This window comes from Scyliorhinus torazame, chromosome 11 (genome assembly GCF_047496885.1).
Source record: "Scyliorhinus torazame isolate Kashiwa2021f chromosome 11, sScyTor2.1, whole genome shotgun sequence".
NCBI classification, from domain to species: domain Eukaryota; kingdom Metazoa; phylum Chordata; class Chondrichthyes; order Carcharhiniformes; family Scyliorhinidae; genus Scyliorhinus; species Scyliorhinus torazame.
The window spans coordinates 228903409-228918406 of record NC_092717.1 but is presented as its reverse complement, the minus strand read 5'-3'; the positions used below and the strand labels follow the sequence as shown (position 1 = coordinate 228918406).

The following is a 14998-nucleotide window of genomic DNA, read 5'->3' as shown; positions in this document are numbered from 1 at the left end:
ACCTGCAGTCAGTTCACTCACTCCATGGTTGGTAGTATTCACAGTCAGTTTACTCACTCCATGGTTGGTAGTATTCACAGTCAGTTTACTCACTCCATGGTTGGTAGTATTCACATTGTCAGTTCACTCACTCCATGGTTGGTCGTATTCACCTACAGTCAGTTTACTCACTCCATGGTTGGTAGTACTCACAGTCAGTTTACTCTATCCATGGTTGGTCGTATTCACCTACAGTCAGTTTACTCACTCCATGGTTGGTAGTATTCAAATAGTCAGTTTACTCTCTCCATGGTTGATAGTATTCACCTACAGTCAGTTTACTCAGTCCATGGTTGGTAGTATTCACATAGTTCACTCAGTCCATGGTTGGTAGTATTCACCTACAGTCAGTTTACTCACTCCATGGTTGGTAGTATTCACCTACAGTCAGTTTACTCACTCCATGGTTGGTAGTATTCACCTGCAGTCAGTTCACTCACTCCATGGTTGGTAGTATTCACAGTCAGTTTACTCACTCCATGGTTGGTAGTATTCACATAGTCTGTTTACTCACTCCATGGTTGGTAGTATTCACCTACAGTCAGTTTACTCACTCCATGGTTGGTAGTATTCACAGTCAGTTTACTCACTCCATGGTTGGTAGTATTCACAGTCAGTTTACTCACTCCATGGTTGGTAGTATTCACATTGTCAGTTTACTCACTCCATGGTTGGTAGTATTCACCTACAGTCAGTTTACTCACTCCATGGTTGGTAGTATTCACCTGCAGACAGTTTACTCACTCCATGGTTGGTAGTATTCACATAGTCAGTTTACTCTCTCCATGGTTGGTAGCATTCACCTCCAGTCAGTTCACTCACTCCATGGTTGGTAGTATTCACAGTCAGTTTACTCACTCCATGGTTGGTAGTATTCACCTACAGTCAGTTTACTCACTCCATGGTTGGTAGTATTCACCTACAGTCAGTTTACTCACTCCATGGTTGGTGGTATTCACATAGTTCACTCACTCCAATCTTGGTAGTATTCACATAGTCAGTTCACTCACTCCATGGTTGGCAGTATTCACAGTCAGTTCACTCACTCCATGGTTGGTAGTATTCACCTGCAGTCAGTTCACTCATTCCATGGTTGGTCGTATTCACATAGTCAGTTTACTCACTCCATGGTTGGTAGTATTCACATAGTCAGTTGACTCACTCCATGGTTGGTAGTATTCACCTACAGTCAGTTTACTCACTCCATGGTTGGTAGTATTCACAGTCAGTTTACTCACTCCATGGTTGGTAGTATTCACCTACAGTCAGTTTACTCACTCCATGGTTGGTAGTATTCACCTACAGTCAGTTTACTCACTCCATGGTTGGTAGTATTCACATAGTCAGTTTAATCTCTCCATGGTTGGTAGTATTCACCTGCAGTCAGTTTACTCACTCCATGGTTGGTAGTATTCACCTGCAGTCAGTTCACTCACTCCATGGTTGGTAGTATTCACTCACTCCATGGTTGGTAGTGTTCATATAGTCAGTTTACTCACTCCATGGTTGGTAGTATTCACCTACAGTCAGTTTACTCAGTCCATGGTTGGTGGTATTCACATAGTTCATTCACTCCAATCTTGGTAGTATTCACATAGTCAGTTCACTCACTCCATGGTTGGCAGTATTCACAGTCAGTTCACTCACTCCATGGTTGGTAGTCTTCACCTGCAGTCAGTTCACTCATTCCATGGTTGGTAGTATTCACATAGTCAGTTTACTCACTCCATGGTTGGTAGTATTCACATAGTCAGTTCACTCACTCCATGGTTGGCAGTATTCACAGTCAGTTCACTCACTCCATGGTTGGTAGTATTCACCTGCAGTCAGTTCACTCATTCCATGGTTGGTGGTTTTCACATAGTGAGTTTACTCACTCCATGGTTGGTAGTATTCACATAGTCAGTTTACTCACTCCATGGTTGGTAGTATTCAGTCAGTTCACTCACTCCATGGCTGGTAGGATTTACACAGTCAGTTTACTCAGTCCATGGTTGGTAGGATTTACACAGTCAGTTTACTCACTCCATGGTTGGTAGTATGCATATGAAGTCAGTTCAACCACAAGGAAAATTAGTTTAATTCAATTCTGACCGATGCAACTTCCAGGAAGCTGCAAAGTGTGATCAGATCAAGGGGCAGCACGGTGGCAGTGGTTAGCACTGCTGCCTCACAGCACCAGGTTAGATTCTGACCTCAGATGACTGCCTGCGTGGAATTTGCAGTGTCTACCCGGGTCTGCGTGCATTTCCTCCGGGTCCTCCCGTTTCCTCCCATAGTCCAAAGATCTACAGGTTAGGTGGATTGACCATGATTAATTGCCCCTTAATCTTCAAAGGTTGGGTCGGATTACAGGGATAGGTTGGTTGGGATTATCAATAAGTGGGCACGGGAGCAATAGGTCAGAAGGTGAGAGCGTTGAGGGAGAACTAGGGAATAGGGACAGTGTGGCTCTGAGGCAGAGCAGACGGGGAGAAGTTGCTGAACACAGCGGGTCTGGTGGCCTGAAGTGCATATGTTTTAATGCAAGGAGCATTACGGGTAAGGCAGATGAACTTAGAGCTTGGATTACTACTTGGAACTATGATGTTGTTGCCATTACAGAGACCTGGTTGAGGGAAGGGCAGGATTGGCAGCTAAACGTTCCAGGATTTAGATGTTTCAGGCGGGATAGAGGGGGATGTAAAAGGGGAGGCGGAGTTGCGCTACTTGTTCAGGAGAGTATCACAGCTATACAGCGAGAGGACACCTCAGAGGGCAGTGAGGCTATATGGGTAGAGATCAGGAATAAGAAGGGTGCAGTCACAATGTTGGGGGTATACTACAGGCCTCCCAACAGCCAGCGGGAGATAGAGGAGCAGATAGGTAGACAGATTTTGGAAAAGAGTAAAAACAACAGGGTTGTGGTGATGGGAGACTTCAACTTCCCCAATATTGACTGGGACTCACTTAGTGCCAGGGGCTTAGACGGGGCAGAGTTTGTAAGGAGCATCCAGGAGGGCTTCTTAAAACAATATGTAAACAGTCCAACTAGGGAAGAGGCGGTACTGGACCTGGTATTGGGGAATGAGCCCGGCCAGGTGGTAGATGTTTCAGTAGGGGAGCATTTCGGTAACAGTGACCACAATTCAGTAAGTTTTAAAGTACTGGTGGACAAGGATAAGAGTGGTCCGAGGATGAATGTGCTAAATTGGGGGAAGGCTAATTATAACAATATTAGGCGGGAACTGAAGAACATAGATTGGGGGCGGATGTTTGAGGGCAAATCAACATCTGACATGTGGGAGGCTTTCAAGTGTCAGATGATAGGAATACAGGACAGGCATGTTCCTGTGAGGAAGAAAGATAAATACGGCAATTTTCGGGAACCTTGGATGACGAATGATATTGTAGGCCTCGTCAAAAAGAAAAAGGAGGCATTTGTCAGGGCTAAAAGGCTGGGAACAGACGAAGCCTGTGTGGCATATAAGGAAAGTAGGAAGGAACTTAAGCAGGGAGTCAGGAGGGCTAGAAGGGGTCATGAAAAGTCATTGGCAAATAGGGTTAAGGAAAATCCCAAGGCTTTTTACACTTACATAAAAAGCAAGAGGGTAGCCAGGGAAAGGGTTGGCCCACTGAAGGATAGGCAAGGGAATCTATGTGTGGAGCCAGAGGAAATGGGCGAGGTACTAAATGAATACTTTGCATCAGTATTCACCAAAGAGAAGGAATTGGTAGATGTTGAGTCTGGAGAAGGGGGTGTAGATAGCCTGGGTCACATTGTGATCCAAAAAGACGAGGTGTTGGGTGTCTTAAAAAATATTAAGGTAGATAAGTCCCCAGGGCCGGATGGGATCTACCCCAGAATACTGAAGGAGGCTGGAGAGGAAATTGCTGAGGCCTTGACAGAAATCTTTGGATCCTCGCTGTCTTCAGGGGATGTCCCGGAGGACTGGAGAATAGCCAATGTTGTTCCTCTGTTTAAGAAGGGTGGCAGGGATAATCCCGGGAACTACAGGCCGGTGAGCCTTACTTCAGTGGTAGGGAAATTACTGGAGAGAATTCTTCGAGACAGGATCTACTCCCATTTGGAAGCAAATGGACGTATTAGTGAGAGGCAGCACGGTTTTGTGAAGGGGAGGTCGTGTCTCACTAACTTGATAGAGTTTTTCGAGGAGGTCACTAAGATGATTGATGCAGGTAGGGCAGTAGATGTTGTCTATATGGACTTCAGTAAGGCCTTTGACAAGGTCCCTCATGGTAGACTAGTACAAAAGGTGAAGTCACACGGGATCAGGGGTGAACTGGCAAGGTGGATACAGAACTGGCTAGGCCATAGAAGGCAGAGGGTAGCAATGGAGGGATGCTTTTCTAATTGGAGGGCTGTGACCAGTGGTGTTCCACAGGGATCAGTGCTGGGACCTTTGCTCTTTGTAGTATATATAAATGATTTGGAGGAAAATGTAACTGGTCTGATTAGTAAGTTTGCAGACGACACAAAGGTTGGTGGAATTGCGGATAGCGATGAGGACTGTCTGAGGATACAGCAGGATTTAGATTGTCTGGAGACTTGGGCGGAGAGATGGCAGATGGAGTTTAACCTGGACAAATGTGAGGTAATGCATTTTGGAAGGGCTAATGCAGGTAGGGAATATACAGTGAATGGTAGAACCCTCAAGAGTATTGAAAGTCAAAGAGATCTAGGAGTACAGGTCCACAGATCACTGAAAGGGGCTACACAGGTGGAGAAGGTAGTCAAGAAGGCATACGGCATGCTTGCCTTCATTGGCCGGGGCATTGAGTATAAGAATTGGCAAGTCATGTTGCAGCTGTATAGAACCTTAGTTAGGCCACACTTGGAGTATAGTGTTCAATTCTGGTCGCCACACTACCAGAAGGATGTGGAGGCTTTAGAGAGGGTGCAGAAGAGATTTACCAGAATGTTGCCTGGTATGGAGGGCATAAGCTATGAGGAGCGATTGAATAAACTCGGTTTGTTCTCACTGGAACGAAGGAGGTTGAGGGGCGACCTGATAGAGGTATACAAAATTATGAGGGGCATAGACAGAGTGGATAGTCAGAGGCTTTTCCCCAGGGTAGAGGGGTCAATTACTAGGGGGCATAGGTTTAAGGTGAGAGGGGCAAAGTTTAGAGTAGATGTACGAGGCAAGTTTTTTACGCAGAGGGTAGTGGGTGCCTGGAACTCACTACCGGAGGAGGTAGTGGAGGCAGGGACGATAGGGACATTTAAGGGGCATCTTGACAAATATATGAATAGGATGGGAATAGAAGGATACGGACCCAGGAAGTGTAGATGATTGTAGTTTAGTCGGGCAGTATGGTCGGCACGGGCTTGGAGGGCCGAAGGGCCTGTTCCTGTGCTGTACATTTCTTTGTTCTTTGTTCTTTGGTATAGGGTGGGGGGATTGGGCCGAGATAGTGTGCTCTTTCAGAGGGTCATGCAAGCTCGATGGGCTGAATGGCCCCCTTCTTCACTATAGGGATTCCAAGAATCTCAGCTACATTCCTTTTTCTCAATAAGACTAACTGCAATGTCCTCATTCCCCCTGGAATGACATTTATCTCTACAGTTCTGCTAATGAATAGTAAATTCTTGAGTCACACTGGAGTATTAACTAACATTTTACATAATTATCTATTTTATGGGTGTACCACATATTCATTTATCAATCTGAAAATACATTTTTGTTGCTCTCCTAAACGTGTCTGCTCTTTTCAAAGGAAGATTTGAAATAATGATATGTCTTGGACATTAATTGCTCACTGTTGTACTTGAAAACATTAGAAATTTTCATCACCAAGACTTATCACAATCAAGATCCTTTCAGAAATATCTACATTTAGATCCTTCTATAAGATGAGCACTAACCTCGCCCCTAAAGCGTGGCCCTGCTCTGGATGACTTCAACTAATCTCTATAAAGTTATTAATTTATATAATTGATCAGCAAACTTTATGATCCTTTGGAAATGTCATTACAATAAAACATTACAAACATTTTTATACAAAGATTAATTTACACTTAAAAAAAAAAAAGACTCCCAAGGATATGAGATGTTATCCTGGTTGGACTTAACTGGATCCCAACTCCCATATTATCGGATTTCATCAGAATTAATGAAGAACTCCCAATACACAATACTTGCTAGGAATGGTCTCTGTTATGTGAGTGAGTGGCATTCCTGCCAAATATCGTCTTTTTGGAAGACAGATGGTTTCCTTTGTTACTGACAAGGAGAGTTAAAGTGCAATAATAGATCATTCAAGAAAGATCAAAATCCTGTAGTTTTGGCTTCATTGTTCCAACCCATCAAAAATTATTTTGAAAAATAAACTGTAATATATGTATTGACACAACTTGATTTTGTGCTCTTCTTGTGCCCAGATCACCTGACACAAAGCACCTTTCTTTAAATTAATAGTAAAATGCTTGTCCACCAGAAGATATTTTTATTTCACATATTATGACCTGCATGATTTTTTTTTTGCTTGGGGGCACAGAACTCCTTTTTCCATTACTGTCACGAAGAGGTAGCATTGAACACGTCTTGCTCAGGATCAAATGCAAGCCACCACTGTTATGTTCTATATAGCAAGTAAACTAAACCCAAACTCAAAAATAGCACCATCTAGGCAATTGGTTGTTCCTGGACTATGAGCCTGTAATCAAGCCTATTTCACACAGGGTGGCACAGTGGTTAGCACTGCTGCCTCTCAGTTCCAGGGTCCCAGGTTCAATTCTGGCCTCGGGTTACTCTCTGTGTGGAGTTTGCACGTTCTCCCAATGTCTGCGTGGGTTTCCTCTGGATGCTCTGGTTTCCTCCCAGTCCAAAGAAGTGCAGGTTAGGTGGATTGGCCTGCTAAGTTGTCTTCATGTCCAAGTAAAAAGGTTGGGTGGAGGTTGGGGCTTGACTGGGGTGCTCTTTCCAAGGGCCTGTGCAGACTCGATGGGCCAAATGGCCTCCTTCAGCACTGTAAATTCTATAAAGAACCTTTACAGCCAACAGTGAGACATGATTTTGATGCCAAAGGTTTGTGCTGAATTCCAAGCTTGGATCGCGGGGGAGGGGGCAGAAAGACTACCAAGTGCAACATCCAGTTTCCAAAACATTGCTTTAGATTACTAGCACCTAATGGCAGGGAAGAATCCTAGATAGTTTATGGCACAGGAGGAGACCACTTGGCCTATTGTATTTGCGCCAGGTTTGTGCACTGTGACATTAAATTGTAAAGCCATTTATAAACCATCTGTTTACTGTCATTTACACCTAGAAAAATATCGTGGAATTCAAAAATACAGGTGAAAATTTCTGCATGTGCTAGAGTTTTGCAATGCAGAGCAGATTATAACTGTTACACTATGGATTTTGGTCTCATGTCAGTCTTGATCGATCTGATGAGCTCTCAGTTTGAGAATTTCAATTTCACAGCATTGGAGACGGGAGGACAAGATATCTTATCACCTCTACAGCAATAAACACAATCTGATTCATTAATAGAAAATCAACATGTGGTGCAAAGCTTGCCTCGATATTTTATAGGTAAGATGTGTTCCCCTGACATGAACACCTCTCCTCATCTTCCCTACTTAGAAACGTAGTTAGGTTTTGCAAAGGTAGATGTTAATTAAGCATAGAGGTGGCAAAAATAAAACTCCAAACGATACGCACAGTGGGCGGGGGGGGGGGGGGGGGGCGCGGGGAAGATATTTCACGTCAGGTCTCCATTTTAAAGTATAGAACTAACACTTAACTGGGTTTCCGTTATTGCAACTGTAATTTTTTTTAACATTGTACAAATTGTACAAGTTATCTCAGACACATGAAAAGTATATACTCACAGAGACATAAAACACCTAAGTATAAAATATAAAGCAGTGTAATAGTCACTAAAAAGGACATGCCTTATTGCTACAGTGATTTTTGCTTTTTCTTCCTTACTGTACCACAACTTGTTCTGAGAATGTGATTTGCATAAATTATTCAAGTCTGAGAAATTTTCCACACATCTCAAATTCTACAATATTTAAAATAAACTTTTCTAACATATCTCTTTATTAAAAGAGAAATAAAAATGTCATTATGTAATTCTCTTAGGCCAGACACAAAGGTTTACACCTTAGTATTTTTTTTTACCGTTTCTTACTATTTACTTGCACAATAAAAGCTGCTGTTGGTACAAGGATTTAAGACCCTATCTAATGGTGCTCACACATTCACAATGCCTGCGCATTTGTGAAAGTCTATGAATGACCGAAGAATTACCAAACATGTATACTTCTAGCAAAAAAACCTTGGTTCCCATAGAAATAATTCCATGTTGCATTTTGGACACTTGGATGGATTCCGATGTGTTAAAGCTGAGAATCCAAAACAAGGCAATGATGTTGCAACATCTCGTCACCTCTGACCTCTTCTTGTAAAGGTAAGTGGTTAATTTGCATAATTTATACAGGTTTTCTTTTACTAAAGAGCATTTTCCTTCTTTATAAACCAGAAAAAAACTAATCTCTACAGATAAACGCCCCCATCTCCAGCCACTACTGTAGACAGGGTTTGGACATAAAGCTGTACAGCGCAATCAAACATACTTACATCTTAGCTCATTTTACAGGTACGGCCATAATCAAGGCACAAAGATCTTCTACAAGTATTTTTCTTCAATAAAGTTGTACAAAATAATACATTTTACAGTCTGTACAAGATAATAATCAGCAGTAAAACAAACCAAAAAAAAACAAATGTAGGACTATTTGTCCATACATGATCGAAGCTAAGGGATCATAATGGACAGCTTGAACAAACATTAGTGTGTGATAGTTTTCAGCCTAGGTGTATAGACCGAAGCAGTTTCTGTTCAAGATCTAAGATGTGGTGAGACTCGGTAGTCCCAATGACCTCAGAAAATTGCTCCTATTTGTAGGACATCCTGCCTCTTTTTTTTATTTCATTGGCCATCACTGGCTCAAGACGAGGTCCTTTTCTTTCAGCCGTCCTGCATGTCTTAATGCCAAAAACAGTGAATCTATTAAATATCGTGGTGCTGCTACATTGTGTGAACTTCCTCGACAGTTTTTTTTTAATTACCCGATGCAAAAAGTGCATTTTCATCCTAATATATTTTCCCCATCAAGTACTCTCAAGTGTTGTGTTGAAAAGAAACCCAGACAGGGAGAGGTCTGAAGGTAGTGCCATCATGTGCTGCCCAAGGGCAGAGACGACTAGACGGTAGAGCTACGAGCCTGCAGGGAGACAGGCTGAGGTGTACTCGGGCGTCTGTCAGACACAGAGGTAGCCAGAGGGCTCAATGGAACCGCAAAGGGAAAAGCAGAGTTAAAAAAAAACAATGTGATGCGCATAAAATGGAGAGGGAGAACACAGGAATCAAGGAATGAAGGAAGAGAGAGTTTAGAGAGCAAAGTTGACACACTTCACTCGTATTTCTTCCACCCTGTGCGGGCACATTAAGAAAAAGGAATCAGGGAGTCCAAAAATCAAGATCTCAGGTTGTTTCTCCATCACAACAGTTCGTACTGGCGAAGATGCATTCTTTGAATAATGTCTCGACAGTCATTGAATACTCTGCGGATGTTTTCTGTGTCTACTGCACAGGTAAAGTGAGGGTAACAATAATGGCGCCCATCTCCACTTGCTGTGCTGATCCTCTGTGGAAAGAAACAACAGCTGTGAGCATGTCCAGACTGCCAAGTTACTCAGTCACTGGACGTACCCTTTGTAACACTACAGATTTACCCTCTTATTGTTCAGCCACATAAACCCGCAAACCAAGCTTTACTGTATCACTAGAGCAACAGTAATGTGCATTTATAAAACATCTTCAACATAGTTAAAAATCCAAGGGGCACTTCATGGCAGCATTACGAAACAACATTTGACACTTAGCCAGACAAGGAGATACTAAAAGGGATACATTTTGAGGAGGAGAGATGAATAGAGAGCCAGGGAGTTTTAGTATGGGAATTCCAGAGCTTGGGGCCTAAGCAGCTGAAGGAATGGCTGCCATTGACAGAGGGTGGAAAATCAGGGATGTGGAAGCGATCAGAATTGGAGGAGCACAGAGATCTTACAAGGTTAGTCAAGTTATATTGGGGAATTCAGACCTATAACACCTATTGTTCCCTATCATAATAATAACATTTATTATTGTCACAAGTAGGCTTTCATTAACGCGGCAATGAAGTTACTGTGAAAATCCCCTAGTCGCCACACTCTGGCACCTGTTCGGATACACTGAGGGAGAATTCGAAATGTCCAATTCACCTAATAATCACGTCTTTTGGGACTTGTGGGTGGAAACCCGAGCACCCGGAGGAAACCCACCCAGACACGGGGAAAACGTGCAGACTCCGCACAGACAGTGACCCAAGCCGGAATGTAACCAGGGACAATGGCGCTGTGAAGCAACAGTGCTAGCTACTATGCCACCATGCTGCCCATTCCAGATCAAAATATAATAGTAAATATGAAACCAAATTACATTGATACTCCATAAAAAAGTTTGAAGATGCAATTGTAGGGAAAGAAGGGGTAAGACAAAAAAAATCTTGAACTAAAGACAGAGGAGGAGAGAATCACACTGAAGCATAAATGGCGAAAAACCTTGGGTAGGGTCCATTATCTTGTATTCTTCTCAAACTATGGGTTTTGGCATTACTCTTCAATTTTTGAAATGAAACATAAAACTCTCCACTGGAAACAGAAATGCTGTAAATATTCAGCTTGTCTGTGTAGGGAGAGGAGTGTTCCTGGGGCAGATGAAAGGTTCTTGACCTGGAACATTAATTCTGTTTCTCTCCACCGATGCTGCCAGACCTGCTGAGAATTTCTAGCGTTTATGTCTTTATTTCAGATTTCCAGCATCTGCAGGATTTTGCTTTTGGTTCACAAGCAGCAGTTCTGTTGCATGGATTTCTTTCCCAACACTGCATTAATCTCAATTGAATACTCACAAGAAACTCATCCCGTACAAAATATTTTGCTCTGGTAACTCGTGTGTCTTCTCCAGGCTCTGGGGTTGCTGTTCCCAAAACAAAGAAGCAATGAATTAAAAAAAATAAATCTCAGTTCAAGAAACAGTTTATTAATTGTTACTGTTTTGCTATCAATCATACCAAGATTTGTTGAAGTGAATCGGTCAATAATTGGAAGGCTGACGGGCGGACTTGCCTCTGATAGACATTTGAATGGCTCCAAAAATGAAATTAATGCCAAAAATTTAAATTCAGGCGCACTGTTTCTTTAACGCACCTCATTTTGGAGAGGGGGGCAGTGGGGGGTTCTAAGATTATGCCACTTCAAAAATGCAAGTTTTATACAAGTATTTGATGGCATTCCAAGAGTGAAAACGCCAAAGTGGCTATTATCCCAGATCAAAGGGTGAGATTAAACAAAAAGGATACATTAAAAGGAAAGGATAAGGGTATATGACAGAGGGAGGCCTGAACAATGATAAATGAACTGAGAAAGTCCTTACAGGCCATCGATAAATTCACTTAAAATACTTCTCATCTTTACAAATGCAATCAAGGCACGTGAGCAATTAGTTTATTGAGGTAAAATGGGTGCATTCCCCATGGCAGAGTCGACTGGCCTTTTCTGACTCAAATCAAAAGCTTGGGGGATAACTGTACCCTGGTGCATTCTCCATGGCAATACCTGACCAGAGTCCACTGGCAAATCAATCAGCACCCTGTTTTCTCATGCAGTATAAATTCTGTTCCCTTTGAAATTTGGTATTCTTGCATCTGTACGGATGAGTGGGGGCAAGACAGAAATCTTTGACAGAATGTCTCTTTATCAGCAATAACGCTGGGTCATTTGTGAATTTTAGATCAGAGATCGATAGATTTCTTGCTCGGCAAGGGTATTAAGGGAATGGAAGTTAAGGCCAGTGGGTGAAGTTAGGCCACAGATAAGGCACAATCTCACTGAATGGGAGAACAGGCTTGAGGGGTTAAATGGCCTCCCACTGTTCCTTTGCTCCATGTTCCTAAAAAAGCTCGGCACAATTTATAAGTCACTGAAACCATTACCATCATCTGGTGTAGTATAGCGTATATACTCTGGAAAATAGTCTTCAATTTTGGATTTTCCTGCCAACACTTTTTCAGCCAGAAGGTCTTGCTTGTTCAAGAAGAGGATGACAGAAATGGTCCGCAGCCACCTAGCGAAGGGACAACAACAAGCACATGGTAAAACAGCTCATTCTACTTAGGTGGTGTCGTGTTATCTGGAATTTGAGCAATAGTCACACTGTAGTACACATCTAACATGGCCCAAGGGTTACTTGCAACTCACCCAACATTTCTTATCGGTGTCAATGTGAATTTGTCCTTTCATTTGTCTGTGAACTATTAGTTTCCTAGTGTGGAAGATAAAGCTGCGGAGTGTGCAGTGACAGGATGTGGAGACTCACAATTACGTAGTACACAGCAGGGCATTTGTGGGACTTTATCTAGAGTACTGTGTACAGTTTTGGTCTTCTTGCTTAAGGAAGGGTATCAATGCATGGTTAGAAGCAGTTCAGAGAAGGTTCACTCAACGGATACCTGGGGTGAGGGGGTTATCATAAGAGGGACGGTTCAACAGGCTGGCCTGTATCTTTCAGGGTTTAGAACATTGAGAGGTGATTTTAATGAAACATATACGATCTTGAGGGGACCTGACAGGGTGCTGAAAGGACGTTTCCCCCGGTGGAAGAGACTAGAACTAGGGAACACAGTTTAAAACTTAAAAATTTAAGATGGAGATGAGGAGAAATCTTTTCTCCCAAGAAGGTTGTGAATCTTTTGAACTCCCTTCCCCAGGCGCAGGGTGAATGAATATTTTTAAGACAGAGGTAGACAGATTCTTGACTACCGAGGGAGTAAAAGGTTATCGGGGGTAGGCAGAATGTGGAGTTGAGGCCACAATTAGATCAGACTAGGAAAATGTGGAGAAAACAGAAGCAGGCGGAGGTCATTCGGCCATTCGAGCCAACTCTGCCATTCATTATGATCATTGTTGATCATCAAGTCCAATACCCTGATCCCCCCCATATCCCTTGATCCCTTTAGCCCCTAGAGTTATATCTAACTCCTTGAAATTACACAACGTTTTGGCCTCAACTACTTTTTGTGGTAGTGAATTCCACAGATTCCCCACTCTCTGGATGAAGACATTTTTCCTCACCTCAGTCCTACAAGGTTTATTCCTTATCCTCAAACTCTGACCCCAAGTTCTGGACTCTCCAATCATCAGGAACATTCTTTCTGAATCTACCCTGTCTAATCCTGTTAGAATTTTATAAATTTCTATGAGATCCCCCTCACTCTTCTAAACTCCAATGAATATAATCCTAACTGGCTTAGTCTCTTCTCATATGACAGTCCTGCCATCCCAGGAATCAGCCTGGTAAACCCCTGCACTCCCTCCATAGCAAGAACATCCTTCCTCAGATAAGGACCCCAAAACTGCACACAATACTTCTGGTGTGGCCACACCAATGCCTTATACAATTACAGTAAAATATACCTATCCCTTAACTCAAATCCTCGCGCTATGAAGGCTAACATACCATTTGCCTTCTTTACTACCTGCTGTACCTGCAACTGATGCACAGGGACATTCAGGTCCCGCTGAGTATCCACCTCTCTTAATTTACACCCATTCAAATAATAATCAGCCTTCCTATTTTTGCTACCAAATCAGATAACCTCACATTTCGTCACTAATCCAAACTATATCATATCCCTTTACGTCTATCTGCCCAATTAATTCATCCATTATATTTTGAATGCTCCAAGCCTTTTAAAAAATAAATTTAAGAGTACCCAATTCATTTTTTCCAATTAAGGGGCGATTTAGCGTGGCCAATCCACCTACCCTGCACATCTTTGGGTTATGGGGGCGAAACCCACGCAAACACGGGGAGAATGTGCAAACTCCACACGGACAGTGACCCAGGGCTGGGTTCGAACTTGGGATTTTGGCGCTGTGAGGCAGTTGTGCTAGCCACCGTGCTGCCCCCAGTTGCAAAACCTGAAGGCTAATCCTTTTAATGTATCTTGTCTCATCCCTACTATATTTTTTTACTGTGCCCTTATCGGATCTGGCCCTTGATTTCTCTGCCTATCACTTTCTTATTTTCCTTGCTGTCTTTTTCTCTTGTTCTTGATTCCCCCTGCTCTGAATCCTTACATAGGTTGCCACCCCCCTGCCATATTGGTTTAAACCCTCCCTAGATGCTCCAGCAACTCCCCCCCCCCCCCCCCCCCCCCAAGGATACCAGTCCCAGTCCTGCCCATGATCAGCCAAGATCTTATTCAAAGGCAGAGCTGGCCTACTCAAGCTCCTAATCTGTACCTTTGTTCATATGCATATAGCACGCTGCCACAAACCAAAGCAGCCCTCGAACAAGGCACTGAAATAGAGTTGTGGCCTTCAGAATCTTAAAAGGATATAGTTGAGAAGGAAGCCATTGGCCCAGTGTACCTGTCCGTCAGCAAACATCCTCACCAATAGCTTGCTCCAAAGGCAGTAAATGGATGGGATTTAGGCTAATGTCCCACACGTGTAAAATATGCACCCTGCCAAGCTGCACTGAAATGCTGCATCACCCACCCCCGTCAACTTCTTGGTTGTGGATCATTAAGTATATATCTATATATATGTTGCAAGGTTTCAAATTTTATGCTGTACCTGAAATTGGTCACAAGTCCTGCAGCAATGTAAAAGAGTTTTTATAAAGTGCATTACATAAGGTACATTTTTTTGTCCGTTGGAGATTATAGTTAATTACTGTGCCAGTACTGCAATGTTCTCAGCCAGCCAGATCGTCACAGCTTCTCAGCAGACCACCAGATACCAAACAAGGATATGCTGATGAGTTTAGCTGAAGAGAGGTGGGAGGAGGTTGTTCTGGAGCATAAAAGCTGGGTCAAATGGCCTGGGTCTATGTA

General features: G+C 42.9%; 1 protein-coding gene across 1 annotated transcript in view; it reads right to left on the bottom strand.

Moving 5' to 3' along the window:
- Positions 1 to 7796: 7796 nt before the first annotated feature.
- Positions 7797 to 14998, bottom strand: part of LOC140385829 (guanine nucleotide-binding protein G(s) subunit alpha) — a 31914-nt gene continuing 24712 nt past the window's right edge. Inside the window, exons 5-7 of the mRNA XM_072468395.1 lie at positions 12092 to 12222; positions 11009 to 11076; positions 7797 to 9703 (exon numbers count right to left, since the gene is read on the bottom strand). Coding sequence (XP_072324496.1) covers positions 9557 to 9703; positions 11009 to 11076; positions 12092 to 12222 — 346 coding nt within the window. The 3' untranslated portion in view covers positions 7797 to 9556. The remainder of the gene's footprint in view (positions 9704 to 11008; positions 11077 to 12091; positions 12223 to 14998) is intronic.